Source organism: Lepisosteus oculatus, chromosome 5 (genome assembly GCF_040954835.1).
Source record: "Lepisosteus oculatus isolate fLepOcu1 chromosome 5, fLepOcu1.hap2, whole genome shotgun sequence".
NCBI lineage: Eukaryota > Metazoa > Chordata > Actinopteri > Semionotiformes > Lepisosteidae > Lepisosteus > Lepisosteus oculatus.
The window spans coordinates 5,785,877-5,804,790 of NC_090700.1; the positions used below are offsets into that span (position 1 = coordinate 5,785,877).

At 43.7% G+C, this 18,914-nt stretch overlaps 1 protein-coding gene across 5 annotated transcripts in view; it reads right to left on the minus strand.

The window, feature by feature from the left end:
• flt1 (fms related receptor tyrosine kinase 1) overlaps positions 1-16,890 on the minus strand; it is a 59,025-nt gene extending 42,135 nt beyond the window's left edge. For 2 of the 5 annotated variants that reach the window (XM_015341391.2, XM_015341388.2), the window contains exons 1-5: positions 16,422-16,887; positions 7,682-7,778; positions 6,961-7,172; positions 3,583-3,707; positions 77-239 (exon numbers count right to left, since the gene is read on the minus strand). In XM_015341391.2, the coding sequence (XP_015196877.2) occupies positions 77-239; positions 3,583-3,707; positions 6,961-7,172; positions 7,682-7,778; positions 16,422-16,479 (655 nt within the window). In that variant the 5' untranslated portion in view covers positions 16,480-16,887. Of the gene's footprint in view, positions 1-76; positions 243-3,582; positions 3,708-6,960; positions 7,173-7,681; positions 7,779-16,421 lie in introns of all 5 variants that reach the window. The other 3 variants (XM_015341387.2, XM_015341389.2, XM_015341390.2) reach the window with 3 other exon arrangements.
• Positions 16,891-18,914: the final 2,024 nt, after the last annotated feature.

An 18,914-nucleotide genomic window follows, 5' to 3' on the forward strand; every position in this document is an offset into this window, starting at 1 on the left:
AATACGAGCAGCACAAAACAAGCTTTTTTTTCATTCCCAGCACATTGCAAACTGTGACTCGTGGAATCATGCTCACCTTGCCTGTGTGTTAAATATTTGGTGCTGTACAGGACTCCATTCGCCACCGTCTCGCAGGAGAACAGCCCAATGTTCCTGTACGTAGGGGATGGAATAATGAAGCCCTGCTTGCTATTCCAGATTACACTTTTCCCATCAGGAACAAGCCTTTCTGCAGGAAACTGCTGAACGAGAGAGAGAGAAGAAAAGGATCCCTTCATCCAGCGATGCAGTTGACGTGTGTTTGGCAAATTCAGTGCGCGAGATGCAGAACACGCCTGCCTTATTTTGTTTCTGAGTTACTACGATTCGTGACGCATTTCCACAACAGATGCAAAGAGCTAATAGCTAGGATAACAGAGTCACAGGGATTTTTAACCCATGACCTGCTAGTTGTGGGTTCTTTCACACTCTTGCATTCCTAAAAAGAGGATCAGTCTTTAATGCACTTGAGCTGTGATAAATGTATAACACGTTTAAATTGAATATGTGGACAATAATATGCACACTATGAGAACTAGTATGTAAATGCAGCACACAACAGCAGTGTGAATGGACTTGTTTCCTTCCATTGTTCACGTATTATCAATACAATTACAGAACTAGGTACTGTTCACTAATGCATACAGAAACTATACATTAAAGACATTCTATAGTCTACCTTTAAAGCTACAATCAACAGATTTTTTTTTTAAGTGGGGAAATAAAAAATGCAAGAAGCCAGAAGAAATAAGGCTTTGCTCAGAAGGGGCTTCACAGACTGACTACATCAATCACACTGCTAATGACAAGCCCTCCTGCTCTGGCCAGGGGTGTGAAGGAGACTGCACGGATGTGTGAAACGTGACTCGAGGCCATCTAGCGACATCCTGTTACTACAGGATACAGACTCGCTGACTCTGTTCTGTCCCGGCAGGGATCGGGGTCACAGTTTTGGAAAATGAACTTGTTTCGTTCACAACTAAAGTGAAAGCGCATTGCCTGTTGTACTTGTTTTTCAGGGATGTGAGCCCATTTAAGGATATAAGCTAAGTGCTAAGTCCTTCCAGGAAAAAGAAAAATTGTGTAAATATCTGAGAAGCCCCGGTAAAGAGTATATTTTTAGAATGCGCAAGTGCTCCATTCTCATTGAAGGGAAATGTCTGTATTAAAACCTACGGAAAAAAATTCTTAAAGATATCAAAACAGTTGTTTATTTTGGGAAAAAACTGAAGACATTTTCAGAGCCTTAATATTTTAAAAACCATTAAAACAGATGAATGATTATCAATGAGAGGAGACATTTGGCTAGGTAGTTAATAGCAAATCAATGAAAGGATGTCATCTAGTTGTGTCTCTAATGAATTTAGACTTAAGGGTTTATGATTTAGACTAGGGTTTAGACTTCAAGAACCATTGCTAAGTTGCTTGATCCACAGCCCCACAAGCCCTTAGCTAAGGACAAGCCTCCGTTTTAGTAGAAATCCCACATAATTTCCACTCATCCCTAAATCATAAGCAGCCAATCTAGAATAACCTTCTTGCAGATTATAGCCACTAGAGAGCTCTCAGTTGAGAGGAGTCTCGTCTCTAGGACTCCTGTGTCCGAGTCCTTGCTCACTCTGCCGGACCGTCCCCTTGCTCTCATCTCTCACCAGAACAAGTTTCCTGTGTGCCCTCTGAGGATACTCAGAGTGTCTCATCAAGGAAGGAAAACTGAAACAATTGCCGAAAGTTCTTTAAGAAGAGCGCAATACAATATCGTTCAATTATACCCTTGTGGAAAACATCTTTCAGCAGGTATCCTCTCCACTCTCTCCTGCTTTCAGGATACGACAGCAACCAGTCACAAAACGTACCCCAGAAAGCAATGACATCAAAAAGCAGACAAAATAAACCTTCAAAGGCCAATGTAGATACGGACGAAGCTCTGGCTTGCAGTTTTGTATGCCAATGTAAAGTTTTCAATCAATTTTGACTGAAGGTTTTCAGGAATGGTCCTTGATACTCAACACGGTTTCTCCAAATCCTAGGGGATATCATTTTGAAAGCAGTCTACTGTGTTTATTCAGATCTTACACAATCCACATGACCCGTTTATCTAATCCCAGCTGGAGGGAGTGTCCTCCCACTTTATTCCTAAGGAATTCACGGACATGGGGTCACATACACCACACAGCCTCTACTGTTCCTGCAAGCCATCGGCTCTGTTCTGACCATTCCTGTCTGATGCTGCTGAAATGAGACACAGAAGCGTGGTGCAGTGGTCAGGGCTCTGGACTTGTGACTGGAAGGTTGTGGGTTCAAATCCCAGGGGAGAGATGTCTGTGGAGCAAGGTACTTCATCTGAATTACTTCAGTAAAATATCCTGCTATATAAATACCTGTGCAGTCATAAGTTGCTCTAGATGAAATTAGCAGCCAAATAAAAAATAAAATGAGCAGTAGTGTGGATTAATGGAAAAGGGTTATGCAGCTTCCAGTTTAAATGTTAAAAACCCAGTGCTGCCTTTACCTAAACGTTCCTCAGGAATGTATAGCTGCCTGTGGAGTGAGTGAAGTTTTGATTTTACCCACGCTCCGCATCCAATGCCAGCTCACAGTTTATCTGAGTCGCACGGCACTCACGGATATATCTGCAAAATCAATTATGGAAATCAAGGCGATTCCCTGCCCCTTCCAGGCGGCAGCTGGAGGGTACTTCAAGCCCAGGGAAAAAGGAAAGTAAGGCTTCCTGTCTCCGGTGGTCTTTCCCATGCGGCAGAGATGAGCGCGCCCGGAGAGAGAGAGGAGGACGTGAGAAGGCGGAGTGATGAGACCTTGGGGTTCTCAGTGCCTGGTCGGCTCGCAGGCACAGGGGGATTTTCTTGCCTAGTGAAGGGGAAGAGAGAAATGCCACCGCATTTTCACAGCAAGCGGCGCTGGCCTCCTTCCGCACTGGCTAACAGAGAGAAACGACCTACCTGGATGGCCAAGGCCGCGCCACAGCGGAGAAACCGAGCCTCATGTGCCGTCTCTGGCTGCTCTATTTTAAAGGCTTAGCGTCCAGTCACTATGTGGGGGACAGCGCTTTATTTTTCTGTAGACGTATTCTCACAGGGCTTCTGCCGGATCTTTATAAAGTCCCTTTTGTTTGGATTGTGCTAAAAATAACCGCACGCCTCAGACAATTCGGTCCTGAGTCTTCACATATGGTTTTCCTCTAATCCGTCAGATGTTTTTCAAGAAGTATCAAAGAAAAACTAATCAGGGCAAAGATAAGAGCTAATTTTCTTTGTTTTGTTTAGGAAGTATCATTGACTGCCTGAGTCATGGCGGATTAACTGGAAATACCAGGGCATAGAAGACCCACCACACTTGTAGAGTCTCTCCAGACCTCCACTGTTCATCAGCTTGATCAGAAGTATCTTGATCAGTCGCACTGCTGTGCGACTGCTGTCAGACACAGCACACAAGAGGAGGTGAGGACGTGTGCTGCTGTACGCATCGCATCCAGACAGCAATCGGACACGGGACACAGGCCAGTGAAGGCCTTCAATCACCCACCTTGTTCAGGGAGACGGTGATGTCTGGAGCAGTCACTCGGCAGGGAATGATCAGCCCACTGCCCTCTGTCATGTAGACAACCTCTGGGTTCTCACTGTGCAGCTCCACAAAGGGCCTGGAGCTATCTGCGAGAGACACACCCAGGTAACTACCCGGACAGCGCCGCAGAATATTTCATTCATGGGTAAAACAGAAAAAGAGCTACAGGCTCCCATCCAAAGCAGCCAAACATAAACAACAGTGCGTAAGAACATTTGAGTTGCATCTCCTCACTCACAACAAAGTCTCATTTCACAGTTCAGAGTTCGGCATGTAAAAACATTTGAAACATCAGCCAAACGGTCAACCAGCTTACAGTTTAGAAAAGTCAACTGCGAGGGCACTTTGCAGCCTGTTAGAGCCCGTTTTTGAAACGTCGTTCCCGGCGCACCATGGCTGAGCTGAGGGCTTCACCGCGCTCGCAGTCACAGCCCCTCTCTCTGCCTCTCCGAGTGGGAGCTGTTCCACAGAGGATCAGTGCTGAAACTGGCAGTGTGGGACAGGGCGACACCTGCCTGGAGCTCCCAGGCTGCAGGGGGGGAAGCCAGGCCCCTCGAGCAGAGCCATTACTGCCACCTTCTCTCCAGTAATGCTGGTGTGATTATTTGTATGACACTAAAAAACGGCCTGTTTAATGTGGTGTCACTTAAGGTCATTCATAATGTTTAGTTTGTAGGCCAGATACATTTTGGGTTGCTAAATCCCAAAAAGAATTTGGTGTTCTTTACAATTCTATATAGTTGGTACTATCAAATTTTATTTTAAAATAGCATTGTAGTTTCCTTGAAGGCACTTATATAGTGCAGCCATTAGTAAGAACAGAAGTTATTAAAGAAGTAGTGAAAGACCAGCACTCAGTACGTCCAGTGCACTGGCCTACAAACAGTCATTTCCCCCAGGGCTCCAGTCCCAGCTGTGCTGTGAAAACAGCTCAAGGGCTTGCTTTCTTTTTCTCTGCCATTTTGTGATATGCCCTGTGCCATTTAAGGTATTGGGTGTTGTTCATCCATTGTTCGTTGGAGCAACGGGAGAAGAAAAAGAAAAAAAAATTCAACAAAAGTACCCCAAGGACTATTTAATCCCATATTTCCTTTTACATGCTGATTCCAAAGAGCAGCTAAAAATGAACTGGCGCACAGTCTCAGCAGTCGATGCTGAGCAGCAGTGAGAGGACCAGAAGAAGCACGAGCGGGCCAGGACTCCCTCATGCGCCTCACAGAGCCCCAGGCCAGCTGAGAGGAGCGCAGCCGCATCCTGACGGCGGAGCAGGGGAGCATCAGCTGGCCTGAGGAGGAGCTGTCGAGGAGCCGTGTCGGCAGACAGAGCCCCGCTTGAGCTCGGTGCGCCCAGAGAGCTCCTCCCCGCTCCCTGCCAGTTTCCCCAGCCTCAGGAAACGGGCAGCCAGCACTGATAAGAAGGCTGTCTTGGGAAAAGTGCTGCTGGGCATTCCTGTGGGTTATTTTTTGATCACCTCTCAGAATCACCTATTTTTGTCCCGGAGCGAGCCCAAGCGTACGGGTCTAACGCAGCTGTGCCAGTTTTCCCGGGATTTTTGTCTCACTCTGTGGGACAGCACAGTCCTGTGGCAATTTCCTACTGAAGCTCTTTTCATTCTAAGCTGTGTTTTGAAGTGCAAAAGGCGCTTATTAGCTTCATGGATGAAAAGTAAATGAGGTTGATAACTTATATGAGTGATTGACAAAGAGTCAGATCTGATAGCTGCATGCGATGGACTGCCTAGCACAGCACCACAGTTGCTGCTCGTGTGTACTTTACCTTGAGGTGCTGTGTACACGGTTTGGAGGATTCTGATCTAATATCGCTAAAGGAAAAGCTTGGTTTCTTCTCAGTTAGACCAAGCATGTACAAATAAAGCTGCCATAATAGCAGAAAACACTATGGCATTGAGTAAACTGTTGGTGCTTGTAACAAAGTTTAAATAGTAACTCTTGATGGTCTTTAAGATGTCTAATACTTGTACAACAGTCTCATCAAAAGCGTTAACCATGTGTATATACACAGCAGTGCCTACACAGATACCTAGCTTTTACTTTCGCTTTTACATATCAACCAACAGACAAAGGCTGCCAAAGCATGTGCATATACTATTTAATAAAGGTGTGTTATATATATGAAGATGTTGCAAACAAACACTCTTAACAAAGATGAGTACTGTGAAACAGCACTCCATTAGCTTTGAAAGACATGAAGGGATTTAGAGTCCAGGATTTCAGGTGTCTTTTGGAAAACTTAAGCACGTTAAGAAGCCCCAGATTAACATCTGTCACACTGAAAAGGGGAGCCAGACCTGCTGGAACCTGCGGGCCAAGTAGAGCCAGGCACTAGAGTAGGAAAGGGCTGGTTCCCTGGTCCTGATGGAGCTCACCCCGGAGCTGGGCGAGACCATGTGCGACTGCAGGAAACACCATGAGGGCTCGACGGCAGCGATTCCCAAGGTCAGAGGAACGTAATGATGAAGATTTAATATGGATTCTTGTTGTAGTGTCATCATTGTGTTTCTTGCCTGCTGGGTCTTGCCCGCTGCATATGTATGAAGCACTTAAACGTCTTAGCCAGTCCTGTATGTTGGAACAGACTTCTGTCTGACAACATTCCTAACGCCTTATGTTCTGGGATCTGTGTCAAAAGAGTGAGAGCAATGCCCCAAGACCAGAGAAAGTGAAGGGAAGATCTTTTCAGCTTTGCAGTTTGGTTCACTGTTGCATCGGACATTAAGGAATAGTTCAAGTCTGTAGGCATCAGAGACGTATTGTGATGTAAGGGATGCCACAGTGCAGGAAAATACTACTTTTAATTCAGAGAAACCCAGTGGAAGGAAGACATTCCAACAGACTGCAGGACTACCACACTGTAGCCTGATCTCCTCAGGTCCCAGAAGCTCAGCAAGGCTGAGCCTGGTCAGACAAAGATGGGAGACCTCCAGCGAAAAAAAACAGGTTGCTGCTGTAAGAGGTGTTGGTGGACCAGAATTTCTGAATTCAAGCTCCAGTATGGTGTCCAGTAAAACTGTGCTAGAGGTGTTGCCAGTTGGACAAGATGTTACACTGAGGTCCTCCCCACTTGGTTGTGAAAGATCCCAAAACACTTTCCTAAAGCGTAGGGTTATTAATCCCATCATCCTGCCTAATGGCCACCCTGAGCCTATGCCATGTGCCATTGTCACATTGGTGTTAGGTAGGTGCTCCTCTTCTGCAGGGGATGGAGCACTTTGGGGACTTTTATTAATAAATTAGCATGGGTTTATTTACAGTAGCTCAGTACTCTCTCACCTGTATTTAACACACACACATATATATATATTTTAACACAGCCCCTTACCTTTGATGTAAACATACACAGTTGCCTGTCTTTTCCTCTTCCGCGAGTACTTGCAGCTGTAGGAGCCAGTGCTCTGAGCTTGGGCTGCGACGAGGGTTAAGGTGCTGCAGTAGAGCTCTTTGCCTCTTCCGCAACGATTCCCTGTGATATTCAGCTTCTGTCTGCCCACAGTCACTCTCTCCGGATACGCCCAGGAGAGCTCCAACCTGCCCCTGCAGGGAACACACAGGGGACACAGCAGATTACCCAGAGTAACCGAACAAGTCGCCCAGACAGATGTCAAGCACACTGAACAATTTCCCTCAATGCACCTCTTGTTCGCCTGTGCTCCATGGGTGCGTGTGAGTCCCTGGCCTGCTTGTCAGTGTTACTTATAAGTATTTTATATTTGCTCTTCACTAGAAAGATAAGCAGCCTTCTTCCTAGTTATTCATTTTCATGTGGCCTCTTTCTTCTAGACGGCCGAGATCATTCCCACTGAAACTGTAAGAGTCACAGGTGTCTCCGCAGTCTGTGAGAGCATCTGCCAGGCACACAAATCCACTCAGGGAGCAGTAGAAACAGCCAACTGCATTAGCAGTAACTGTTTACCATTGTTTAGCATTAACTGCTCCCCAAATGCTGATAAAAAACAATCCTACGCAGGACTATGGGCAATTTTTTCATTCCTAAATTAAATCCTCCTTTAAATACAAATAATCACAGAAGCTGTTGTACTTACTTGCACTGCAGCTGCAGAGTCTGGTTGGCCTCAATGACAAGCTGTCTACCAAGGACACTCAGGACAGGCAAACTTAGCCTTCCTTTGGATCTCGGGACTGGAAGAAGATGGAAGGGATTGTCATCAATTGCTATACGTTAACTATAAAGGGATGTAGCAAACAGAAAAAACACATTATAACATATGGCAGCCCAGTACTCTTCAATATGCTCCTGGGGTAACCTGGATTGAACATTTGACTAGGGCATTTCAATTCCTTGCTTTAGCTGTTGGGCTTAGTGAACAGTGCGGACCACATTCCACACTGGCTTTGGTTTCAGAAGTTTGTCAGACAGTGGTTAACCTGAGGTTCTTGTCTAAACACCAGATAAGTCCTGAAGTGCCTTTAGATTGACAGCTTGGACACCAGCTTCACATTTTCCACAGGAGGAAAGATCAACATTTGACCAGCTGTCGATCACAAAACACTGCTAGGGGTCTTTTACGGGATTCGAGCCTCAAGCTGTGTTTACTGACATAACTGGTCTTCTCTGCTATACGACGCTTGTCGAACCCATACTAATCCCTGAGCTGACACATGTCATTTGCTATCACAACACCTTTCACATAATTCTCTAGGTTTGTACAAGCTGGTGGGACAGGTTATCAAAGAAGGCTTAAATGACCAGTTTTGAACGATTAGAATCGTGCAGCAGAAAATGGTTTCTATTACTAGACTTTGGCCTCCTGGGTCATTTTAATCAAACAAACATCGGCGTTTATTCTGCACAGTCAGAAGACTATGAAAGCCATGAGCTGCTAGTTTGCTATGGAGCAGCAGTGGAGCTTGTGATGATGGTTATTTGTAAGCAACCTGTCTGCTGCTCTCAGACAATGTGGCAACACCTACAGAGTATGTTTAAGGGTCCAGATTGCAAAGGAGCAAGTAAAGCTGTTAACAGTGTCTGATTTTCCAGAGAAGAGCAAGAAACATGCGCAGATACATGTGCCACTGACTGCAGATGTCTGGTACTGCCATATACAACCAATACAAAATCACTGCTGATTGCAGTACAGGATTACTATTGTATATTACATTGCAATTGATTATCTTCTAATCATACGATGCATAACTGTAAGTACACTTTGCTGCTCTTTAAACTCATGTGTTTTTATAAAGTGGTGTTATATCCAAACTGCAACACAGGACTGGGACAATATTAGGCAGACTGATATGCTGTCTGTTATCTGTGAAAATATTTTTTTAACATTAGAACATAACTGTTTGTGATAAAAGTACTGTAACAGGCCTGACCTTAGTTGTGTCTGGGAAAACCTGGAGATCATCTTAATCACAATGTTGCTCTTATTCATGAATTCATGAAAACCAGCTTTCTGAAAGTTTGGAGGCTGTCCCCTAGGTGGTTTGTGATAAAAAATGACAAGCGCCTATGCTCTAATAATTGATAAGCCTGAGAGTCTACATGCCATTTCTTTTCAGAGCTTATACAAATACTCTAAGTTCAAAAGCATACATTTCAAAACACTTCCTCACTAGTACTTCTAAAAACTAAAAATGAGAATTTCAGCTGTGCTAGTCAATGAAACATCATTCAAATGGCAGAGGTCAAGTCCGCACTGAAAAATAAAACGAATGAGTGAAATACCAGTGATTTGGCTGCAGAGGTGGGTAAAGAAGAGAAGGAGAGGGCAGGAATGAAAGAGAGAGAGGCAGAGAGGGAGGCTAGACTGTCTCGCTCAAGGCGGAACACATCTTTTCCTGTTCCTTTGCAGTTTGAACAGGTGTGGCAGGAAGAAACTTTAAAAGCTAGCAAGACATGGTGACCCCCCCGCCACTACAGGCAACTGTTACCAGCTGTGATCTCTCCCTGTTGGCGAACTCCACCCAACACCGATGTGCTTGCGATCACACCATGGCAAGGGCCTTTGTCAGGGAGAGGCTGGCCAGCTGGAAAGGTGAAGGAGGTACCTGCTCCACCTCCCGAGCGATAGAACGGGTCCCATCAAGCAGGTACCACCCAGGCTGTTCCATGGTCCGATCCGAAATGGATAACTGAAAACAGTGGCCCAAAGACACAGGAGGGCCTGAGGGGGGGAGTGCATTAAGATTTTCACAAAGGGTAGCGGGAGTCTGGAGCAAACTACTATGCTGAACCGCTGCAGCTGAACTACCAAAGACCTCTCCAATAAGAGATTTTCAGGTCAACAACCAACCCTTAAAAACCAGTGACACACGGCGTCTCGCTGTCTGAAACTTTCTCATGTCCTCATATGCTGCTGCAAAAGGCAAGACTCTAAACTCCAGCTGCACGTGAAAGAATGAGGGTCTGAACATTTCTAGAAGAGCACAGGGTTCCTCAGGGATTCACAGAGTAACGTGACTATAACACAGAAATCATGAAAAGAGGAAATTGTTTAGTGGCCTGACATTGGACAATGCACTTCTAAGAAAAATGATTCACCATGATGCCGCTGGTAATTACAGAATTATTTTTACCCAAAATATGTAGTGTGTAAAAACTTAATGTCACTCAGTTGTGCCTTTATTGGTTATTTATAGAACTGTTTATGTACTGAGTGGTTGTTAGGCTCTCGGGAATTTCTAACCTAGTGTGAACGTGCAGCTTGCTGTCCTTCTCTTTCGGTTGAGAAACCCACTGAGAACATAAACATTTAGCTGGATTTGTTGGCAGGCAATTTGAGTTTAGAGAGCTCCTTTCTTCAGTCTCTCACAAAAAAGAAACTGTATCATCTAGCTGGCACTTGTCACTCTTTAATATTGTTTAAAGGCACAACATAAATCACAGCCATCAGTTAAATACCATACAAGAGCATTACAGGAGATAATTGTTTTCATCGAATGTTTATTGGTGATAATGTTATTTCTTTATATAGAAATACATATAACGGATGCAAATGACCCCCCCCACGATAAATTCATACTTATACAGAACACAAAGAAGCTCTGCTTAAAAGATCTTCATTGTACAATCTGGAGAGAGAGTTTAGTGGTCAGAAAAGATGGATCTCCAGAAAATCCATGAACTTTCATACAATAAAAATGATCTAAGCATCACTATTTTTTAACAGCCTTGCTGTGCTTGGCCTACCAAATCAGCAGCGTTCTGATTTCAGTGTAAGGCTGACTTCACCACGTACCACACCACATTCACAAGGACAATATGTATTCAACAGCCAGTTCATGAGCAAAGGCAAAATCTTAAAACAAATAAATAGCTTCAAGCAAGTGTACTAAGAACAATAATGTAGTTCTTCCTGTTGTTGTTAGGTGGTCTGGGTGTTCCTAAATGCTTTTAGAACTTTTAGAAAAGTTTGCACTGTTTTTGCAAAGCAATCCTTAGGATTGCATGTGTTGCTACAAACCAAGCTCCATCTCTAGCAGCGTAACCATTACAACCTTGTAAATTTCTGGATGAACAGCATTTGAACCAGACGCCTTTCCAAAATGCAATTTATTCACTCTTTAGCTTTTACATTTTCTTTTTTGTCTTCATTGACCACTTCTAAGATAAAAAATATGCTTGAAATAAGATGCACATTTTTGTTCCTGTTCAGCCATTTTCTTAGGAATTGTGAGACAGCTAGACTTCCTAAAAACAGTACCCCAGACATTCCTCAGAGGAAAAATGATTGAAATTGTTTTTCTGTGAAACCAAATAATGAACAGTCTCTTTTAGGAAGGATGTGTACAGCACAGTTAATGCTTTAAATCTGGTTTGATGTCATTTCAGGCTTATTTTATTTTCTCAGCAGTACAATGAATCAATTATTTTCACAGAATAGCTAGTATTTTTGTTTGTAATGCAAGAAATCAAGTTAAATGTTTAATTTGCAAACCACCTGAACACTATATAAAATGTATTTTTTTTTGTTATCTCGTATCTGAAATGACTTTAGTTTGCATAAAAATTCCATTACTAAAAATCATCGTCATCCCTCCCTGTAATTCGAAGTGTTCTTCTGGGGTAGCCCATGTAACAGGTTCTCAGAAAACTGCCCCTTCCGAACAAAAAGTTCCTGGGGAGATGACGGAGCACACGATAATGACATTTAATAGATTACTCTGTCCAGACCTGACAGCAGAATGATTGGTCTGCTATCTAATCAATGGAAGACTAAATCATTCTTTCGTCCGCTCTTTCAACCTTGTTTTCTTACAACTGCAGGCCCAGTCCTGCTCCCCAGAGCCTAAGAAAACACTGCAGAAAGCATCCATTTTTCTCCACACAGAAAGATAACCTCTCACAACATTCCATAACAGAAACCTCACCTAATGGGATCCTGGAGGGATGACATGGCAGGAATATCTCTTTCCCAGACACCTCTGGAAAACTGTGCTGTATTATGCCCCCAGTTTATAATTATTATTTTTTTCACTCTGGAGGAATTATGACTGGTATCGCGGATATTTTTTTTTCTCCAGGAAAAAAAAACCTTGCGTAAACATTTCTTTCAGAATAACTTGGTAATCCCCCTTGTTGTAGATGTGCAGCCGTTGTTCAGATGGTGCAACTCCACTGAAAGGAAGTTTCTTTCACCTTAAGTGGATGAAGGTCAATGTGACATGTTTTTATAACTGGAGTTGTGTCTGGCTTTCAGGAAAGAACGATAGTGGCAGCGATAAGACCACCTATTAAAGCAAGCCCTCTCCTAATTCCTTGCAGAGCCTCATCACCGGCACAGAAACTCCTACTTGACAGAGCGAGTCTTCTGCCTCCTCACAGCATGTAGCTGATGTGCTTTTTCGGGGATCCTTTCAAAACAGTCCATTCCGTTTCACAACAGAGATGTGAACCTTTTTACAAAAGAGGCCTCTGGCAAAGAATGACAAAGGCAGACAATAGCAACTGCATCCAGAGGTAATCACACACCCCAAAAAGACAACAATCGGATAAAAATAGCCTCACATCAAAGCAATCGTACTTATTGTGATATAGACCTACAGGTGTTATGCAATCTTTTTATTGCATTTATGTAACTAATACACTGCCTTCTGATTTTTATGCTAATAAAGTGCAACTATCAGTAAAATAAAGAAATTGCATGAATTACTGAATTTCAAGCTAACGAGAAATGAAAGCTAACACTGAATATTGTCACTGGCAGCGACTGCTGTATTTTTCCATATAGGGGCGTCCAAACCTGCTCCTGGAGTACAAGTGTGCCTGCAAGCTTGAACCCAGCTCGGCTCTTAATGAGCTACAACAGCAAATTACTGGCCTAACTGTGCCAGAGCAAAGAAGGGTTTCTCCCAGGTGCTCTAGTGCACACGCTGAGCCTCCAGAACCCGGACAGGACAGTCGAGACCTGGCTGTTCATACGGACCAGACGGGTCACGTGTGTTCAAAGAAATAATTGTGTGACTCCACCCCAAAAGTTGGAAAACAGCTTAGAATTTTTCACTCTAGTGAAGGAAATGACACTGAAGCTCTATGTTTAGCTTTCGGTTTAACAGTCCATAGAACAGTGTTGCGTTTCCCCCGACAATAAAAAAAATGGACACGTTCGCAACTGAAAACACTTAAGGTCTAGTTAATATTCCATTCACAGGCCTCTGAGGACAAGTGCCCAGCAGGACAGCCAACGGGAAGACACCCCTACTGTCAGCATGTACAAGGGGATCAGAGTTCCTCCGTGGCTGGTGGAGACATCAGACCATTCAGCCAGTATGGGCGTTATGACAGGCTTAGTGCCTTGATGAGCTTCTTCATTCATGCTGTCAGTCAAGCAGTGGTCAAACTGCACAGTGACCTGCACCTGACTGAGCCCCATTCACAGTGCGCAAGGGGCAACAGCTTCAGCCCCGCAAGCAGCAGTGCGGCGTGTTACATCGCAAATGTAAATGCGAGCACGCCGGAATGCGTTTATCACGAGTGGGAACACCCTTCGACACGGCTTTACCAAGGCAGCGAGGCATGATGGCCCTGTGTTGCTTTCTCATACGGTTTCCAAGTTTGGTAGTTTGTTTTCTTACCGTGTTACTGACGGATAACCACCTGCTCAGCGGGTACGGTACGTTTAAGTGGCCACTGTACGGCCCGAGTCTGTGACGCTGTGTTCTGCAGGCCAGGACTTGTGAGAAAGACATGCATGCCCTTCCAGGAGATAAAACACGACAAAGCAAGGCCGTTCAGAGGATATCGCTGCGGTTCATTCAGAATAGTCACACTGAAATAATCGGAGTTCGAAAGTACTGTACATTTGGTCCTACGCAGTACGTATTCCTATAAAAATAAAACACCCCCATAAAATTGGAAAAAAAAAATATTTTTCTGATTAACCCAGTCCGCTCGGTGCCGCATCGCTTTGGAGCAGAACGGTCGCCAGTGCCTGATCACTCACGCACAGAAAGCCCTGACCTTCTCGAACCCGCACACCAGGCTGATCAATCACACCGCTGAATACTGCGGGCCGCATAGATTTCAAGCCTCATTAGTCTTCCCTCCCGGCTGTTCGCCATTCTTCTCGAAACCGAACAGGTGGAAAGGCATTTTCACGAATCGCGGTGAGCGGCTTGAATTTTGGGAGGAGAGGGCAAAAGGGTGGGAAGCGGTTTGTTGTTTTTTTTTTATATATTTTTCCCTTCAGTTTAGGTTTATCTGTATTGCGTGGAACTTGGCGTCCTGCTGGCCGAATCCCTGAGGTATAAAGTGATCTTTTGGTCTGGGTTTCGAGCAGTAGGGTTATCACCGTGCCGCAATGTGAAGGGAAAAGACTCACTCCTGTGATGCTAGCCATAGGGCACAGATCCTAAAGAAGACCCAAGACCGCTTGTTGAACGGGAGAGTGGGTCTGTTTTAATTTTATTTATTTTTTCTGCTCTGAACTTTAAGCTGAATATCATTTGAATGACCAACACACTCTTCGGTTGCTCTCGCAATAAATGAAATCACACTTTCAGTGATCTGAAGATCGACAGACAGGGCAAAATGTCTCCACCGGATTGAAAGGCTATGAACGGACGTTGGAGCAACGCATCAGCGATGCTGTACAACCGGCGTACATTTTTACCACATGAATTTACAGTATCTCCGGAATTTACACAGAAAAAGCCAGTTGCTGGTGTTTCTCAGCATCTCCCACGCAGAAGAGGTCCAGCCAACCCTTAAAATCCCACAGAGCACACCCACTGTGAAGTGATAATCACATCAGAACGCGTCAGGAAAAAATACACTTTTTATGTAATTCGTTTACTTAACATCTTCACGACCTTTGAGTTTTGTTTTTCTGCTTCCGATACTTTTCAACCGTTGTGTTGAATGTTCTTCAACTGACGCGTGTTCGTTTTAAGCTCGTTGTTTGTTAACACCCAGCTTGTATCGAAAGCACATATTTGCGTTCATCTAGGTATAAAATACAAGACTTAAAATACTACTTATGGAAAATGTTTTATTGAGAACCTATCGAAAAGATGCGTCGGTGTTCAATTTGAACCCAATAACGGTTTGTGTTAAAATCTGTCAATTTTTCAATGCTTTCTACGTTTTCCTTATCAATAACCACGGAATTAACAAGACTATTTTAATACATTTTTTCCCATTTCATTTTCATTTTTTCCCATCGCTTATTAAGCTTTACAAATAAGCAGCAAGTTAAAATTATGTTTTCGGTCAACCATATAATAGCATTCAGCGGGTGTCAATAATTCATGTAATTTTCTTCGAATCTATTTAAACGAATTCAACGAACAACTTTAAGACGACTTGGCTATATACGCTGTATTTCAACAAGGAGAAGAAGCAGCAGGCAAAATGTTTCTGTTCCCAAACATCATTTGTCGGTAGCAAACAATGTACTGGTGAGTACAGAATCGAAGAACCTGCTCATGAGTCAACCACGTATTTACTAGCAAGTCAACACTGACAAAGACTAACTAACACAGCACGTATCATTCGGTGGTACTCCAGTTCACTCCTGCGTGCCTGTTTTAGTAATATATGTTGATTAGTCCGAGTTCCTGTAAATTGGAAAGTTTCCTTCTAGTGGTCATGACCTTTTGTAATTTGCATTAGCCCTTCCATTCAACTAATTTATCAGGCAAAGGAAACGCCGCCCTTCTCTGATTTAACCAGAGCCGAAAACAAGGATGGTTAAAAATCCCCGTTATTTGAGCTCTTCAACGCGGGGCGGCCGGATTAACTGGGATGGTTGCGCACCTGCAGACGTGATCTGTAAAGTCCGTATATCAGAATTATCTGCCGCACTGAAAAGGCAACTCCAGACCTTGATGTTCACTGGTATATCATTAAAAGAATCGCGGACAGCTTTAATTTTTCACCTTAGTATAATCTTCTTTAAAAAATCGTGAGTTAAATCGTAACTGATGTAATATGTATTATTAGATTCATTTTAGAATTACACTTTGTTAAAATATAACAATTATTATTTTTAAAAAAATCAGTGTAGTTCCTGTAGTATTTGTCTGTGTAGTACCCAGCCCAGGTCGGTGATGATGATGATACACTTCGCTTTCTTGTGTGTTTTAAAGGAAAACAGAAATTAAAAGCCGTTGAAAACGACAACCCAAACTCAATTCAATTTTTCTGCTCAAAACGAAATGTATTTGCTTAATGAAGAGCTGCTTAAAACGATTTTTTTAGTAGGTTGTTCAAACGAACTGAGCGCTGCCTGCATGGATCTTTATTAAACGACGAGAAATTGGTTTCTGTCTAACTTGCACTACTTACACACAGCAAGTTCGTAATAAATCAAAACTCACCCTTTGATAGTGCGCTTCCAGAGAGTCCGCAAAGTACTATCAACACAAGATACATCATCGCGTTTCTTGAATGCCTTTCCTTTCGGCAAAGAAGGTTCGGAGAGCACAATTCCCTTTTTTACAGCTGCCCCAGTGACGGTCCAGAGTTAACAACGCGATGGATTAGCACACTGACATCCCGGCGTTCAGAGAGCAAGAAACGGGAATAACAGCAGGATTCCTACAGTAGCTTGAGTCCTGAGTGTGATGGTGAGCATCCAGTCCGAGCGCGCCTCGCTTAAAGGGGCTTCAGTCATCCCTTTCCCACTCCCCTCGGGGTTGAGATTTATAACTTTTTCTCCGTCCCCACCACTTCACAACCACGCTTCCGTGACGTGAGATGAGCGGCAACACCCACCGGCCCGTTTCCCGCAGTCCCCCCTCTTCCAGGCGACGCGCTGACCTGCGGGTCTCTCTCGCCACGCCGAGGAGGGTGCCACTTCCAGGGCGGCTCCGGGCGCAGAGCGGGCCAGATAACTGGCACGACCCCCCCCCGCTTCTAGTCCCCACTCGCACTCACGCCCACGCACGCGCGAGAGAGCCCCAACGAGTTTAGCTTCTGGGGGCTCGAAAACCTGGACCCTCGTGTGAAGCGCCGCAGCTTGCAGTGTGCGTGTTTCGAGCCGTGCCTCGCCCGGGTGGCCTTGCGCGGGTGGCGATGAAGCCGAGCAGTTCTGGCCTCCAGCTGCGCCCGAAAACCCTGTGTCACCTCTAAACCGCTGCTTTTGCGGTCGTTTCTGTCTTAGACGCCTCTTAAGACAGTCTCTTAAGAGCCGGCTAAAAGAAATTTAGCAGGACCGGAGAAGTCTGCCCTTGTGTGTCTACGGAGTGAGGCGCTGGACGGGACATGAAGGGAGAGGAATTGAATTTCGATACTGCTGCAGCGTTTGGTTTGAGACAGGCATCCACAGAGCAGTCAGGCGGCACACAGGAATGTCCTCTGCCCACAGACCCAAGCACATCCACTGATCCTAATCTGCCACACCAGTGGACACATGTCTGTGGGCTGAAGACCTTGTGCACAGCACTGGTCATCTCTCACCACCAGATCCTCCGAGCCCCTGTGCATCTATTTTAAGAAACTGCATAGCATCAGTTATCGGGAATGTCTCTGTGGGATGCCTATGATTGTCAGTGGGACGTGATTCATTATGGGAACTGCTGTCCAAAATCAAATAAGGAGTGTATTTGTGGTTTACAAGAGTATTTGCATTCATTTACTTCAGGCTGGAGTAATTCCCAGAAAAAAAGTACCGTCATTTCTCTGACATATTTTGTTCTTTTAAAATTTAATATTAAAACAGGTTTATGGCAATTGGTTTCCAGTGTCTATTTTCAGTCATAAATCCCCAGCAAGTTAATGAAGCTTTCAGTTAAAATCAAATCAAATTGCAGGTGAGAAACGTGTCTGAACTCAAGGTGAACAAAGGATGAAGATCATTCTAATTCCATCATTGGATTTTAACATTGAAAAGGACGCTAACTGGAATAACTGCAATAAAGCTCATGGAATATATCTGTTGTATGTAACTTTGCATTGTAAACTGTTCACTCTTTAATTGCTGACTAATTTTGACACATAATATGTTCCTGTCTTGACTTTTCAATCGACCACATCTGTGGAGATAAATGCCAAAGGCACATACATTTTAAAAATGTGTAAATATTTGAAATTATATTAAATAATTTAACATTTGAGCAGAAATTATTACATTTAAAGTACTATTTATATATCTGACACCAACTCGGATTTCTTTGATATCTATCTGCAGTATGTATTGTGACCTACAAAGACAGCAGGAACATACTGTAGACTATACATATCACATGGGTGCTTCTGAGCCACAGGAAGCTATGAATGGGATCTGGGTGTTTATGTAGATTCTTTTATGTCCTCATCAAGACAATGTGGGGAAGCAATAAAATAAGCAAACAAAATGCTTTTGGATTTGTAAACTAGAAGTGTGAATTTATGTTCAAGCTATACAGAACACAAAGAAGGTCTCAGTTGAAACAGTGTGCTTAGTTTAATATCAAATTATATTATAGTCATAGAAACAGTTAAAAGAAGAGGAACAAAAAATATTCCTGGTCACTGGGGACTATCATAAATAGACAGGTTAAAGGAGGTTGTTTTCAGCCTAAACATAATATATTTTAAGAGGAAAATTGACCAACCATATAGAATACCAAAGGGTAAGTCAGGTTCACCCTTGGAGAACATTTCACATTCAGTAGTAGGAAACTAAAAAGGAATTAATTTAGGATGGAGAACATAAACCCCTTTTTTACACAAGAGGTGACTGGAACAGTCTTCTCACACAGGTGTTTGAAGCCCAAACTCTGTGCGCTTATAAAAACTGACTGGACAATTTGAGATTAGCTACTAAACGACTAAATTAGCGAGATCAAAGAGCGTTTGTTACCTTTAATACCCTTTTTATTAACTTGCCA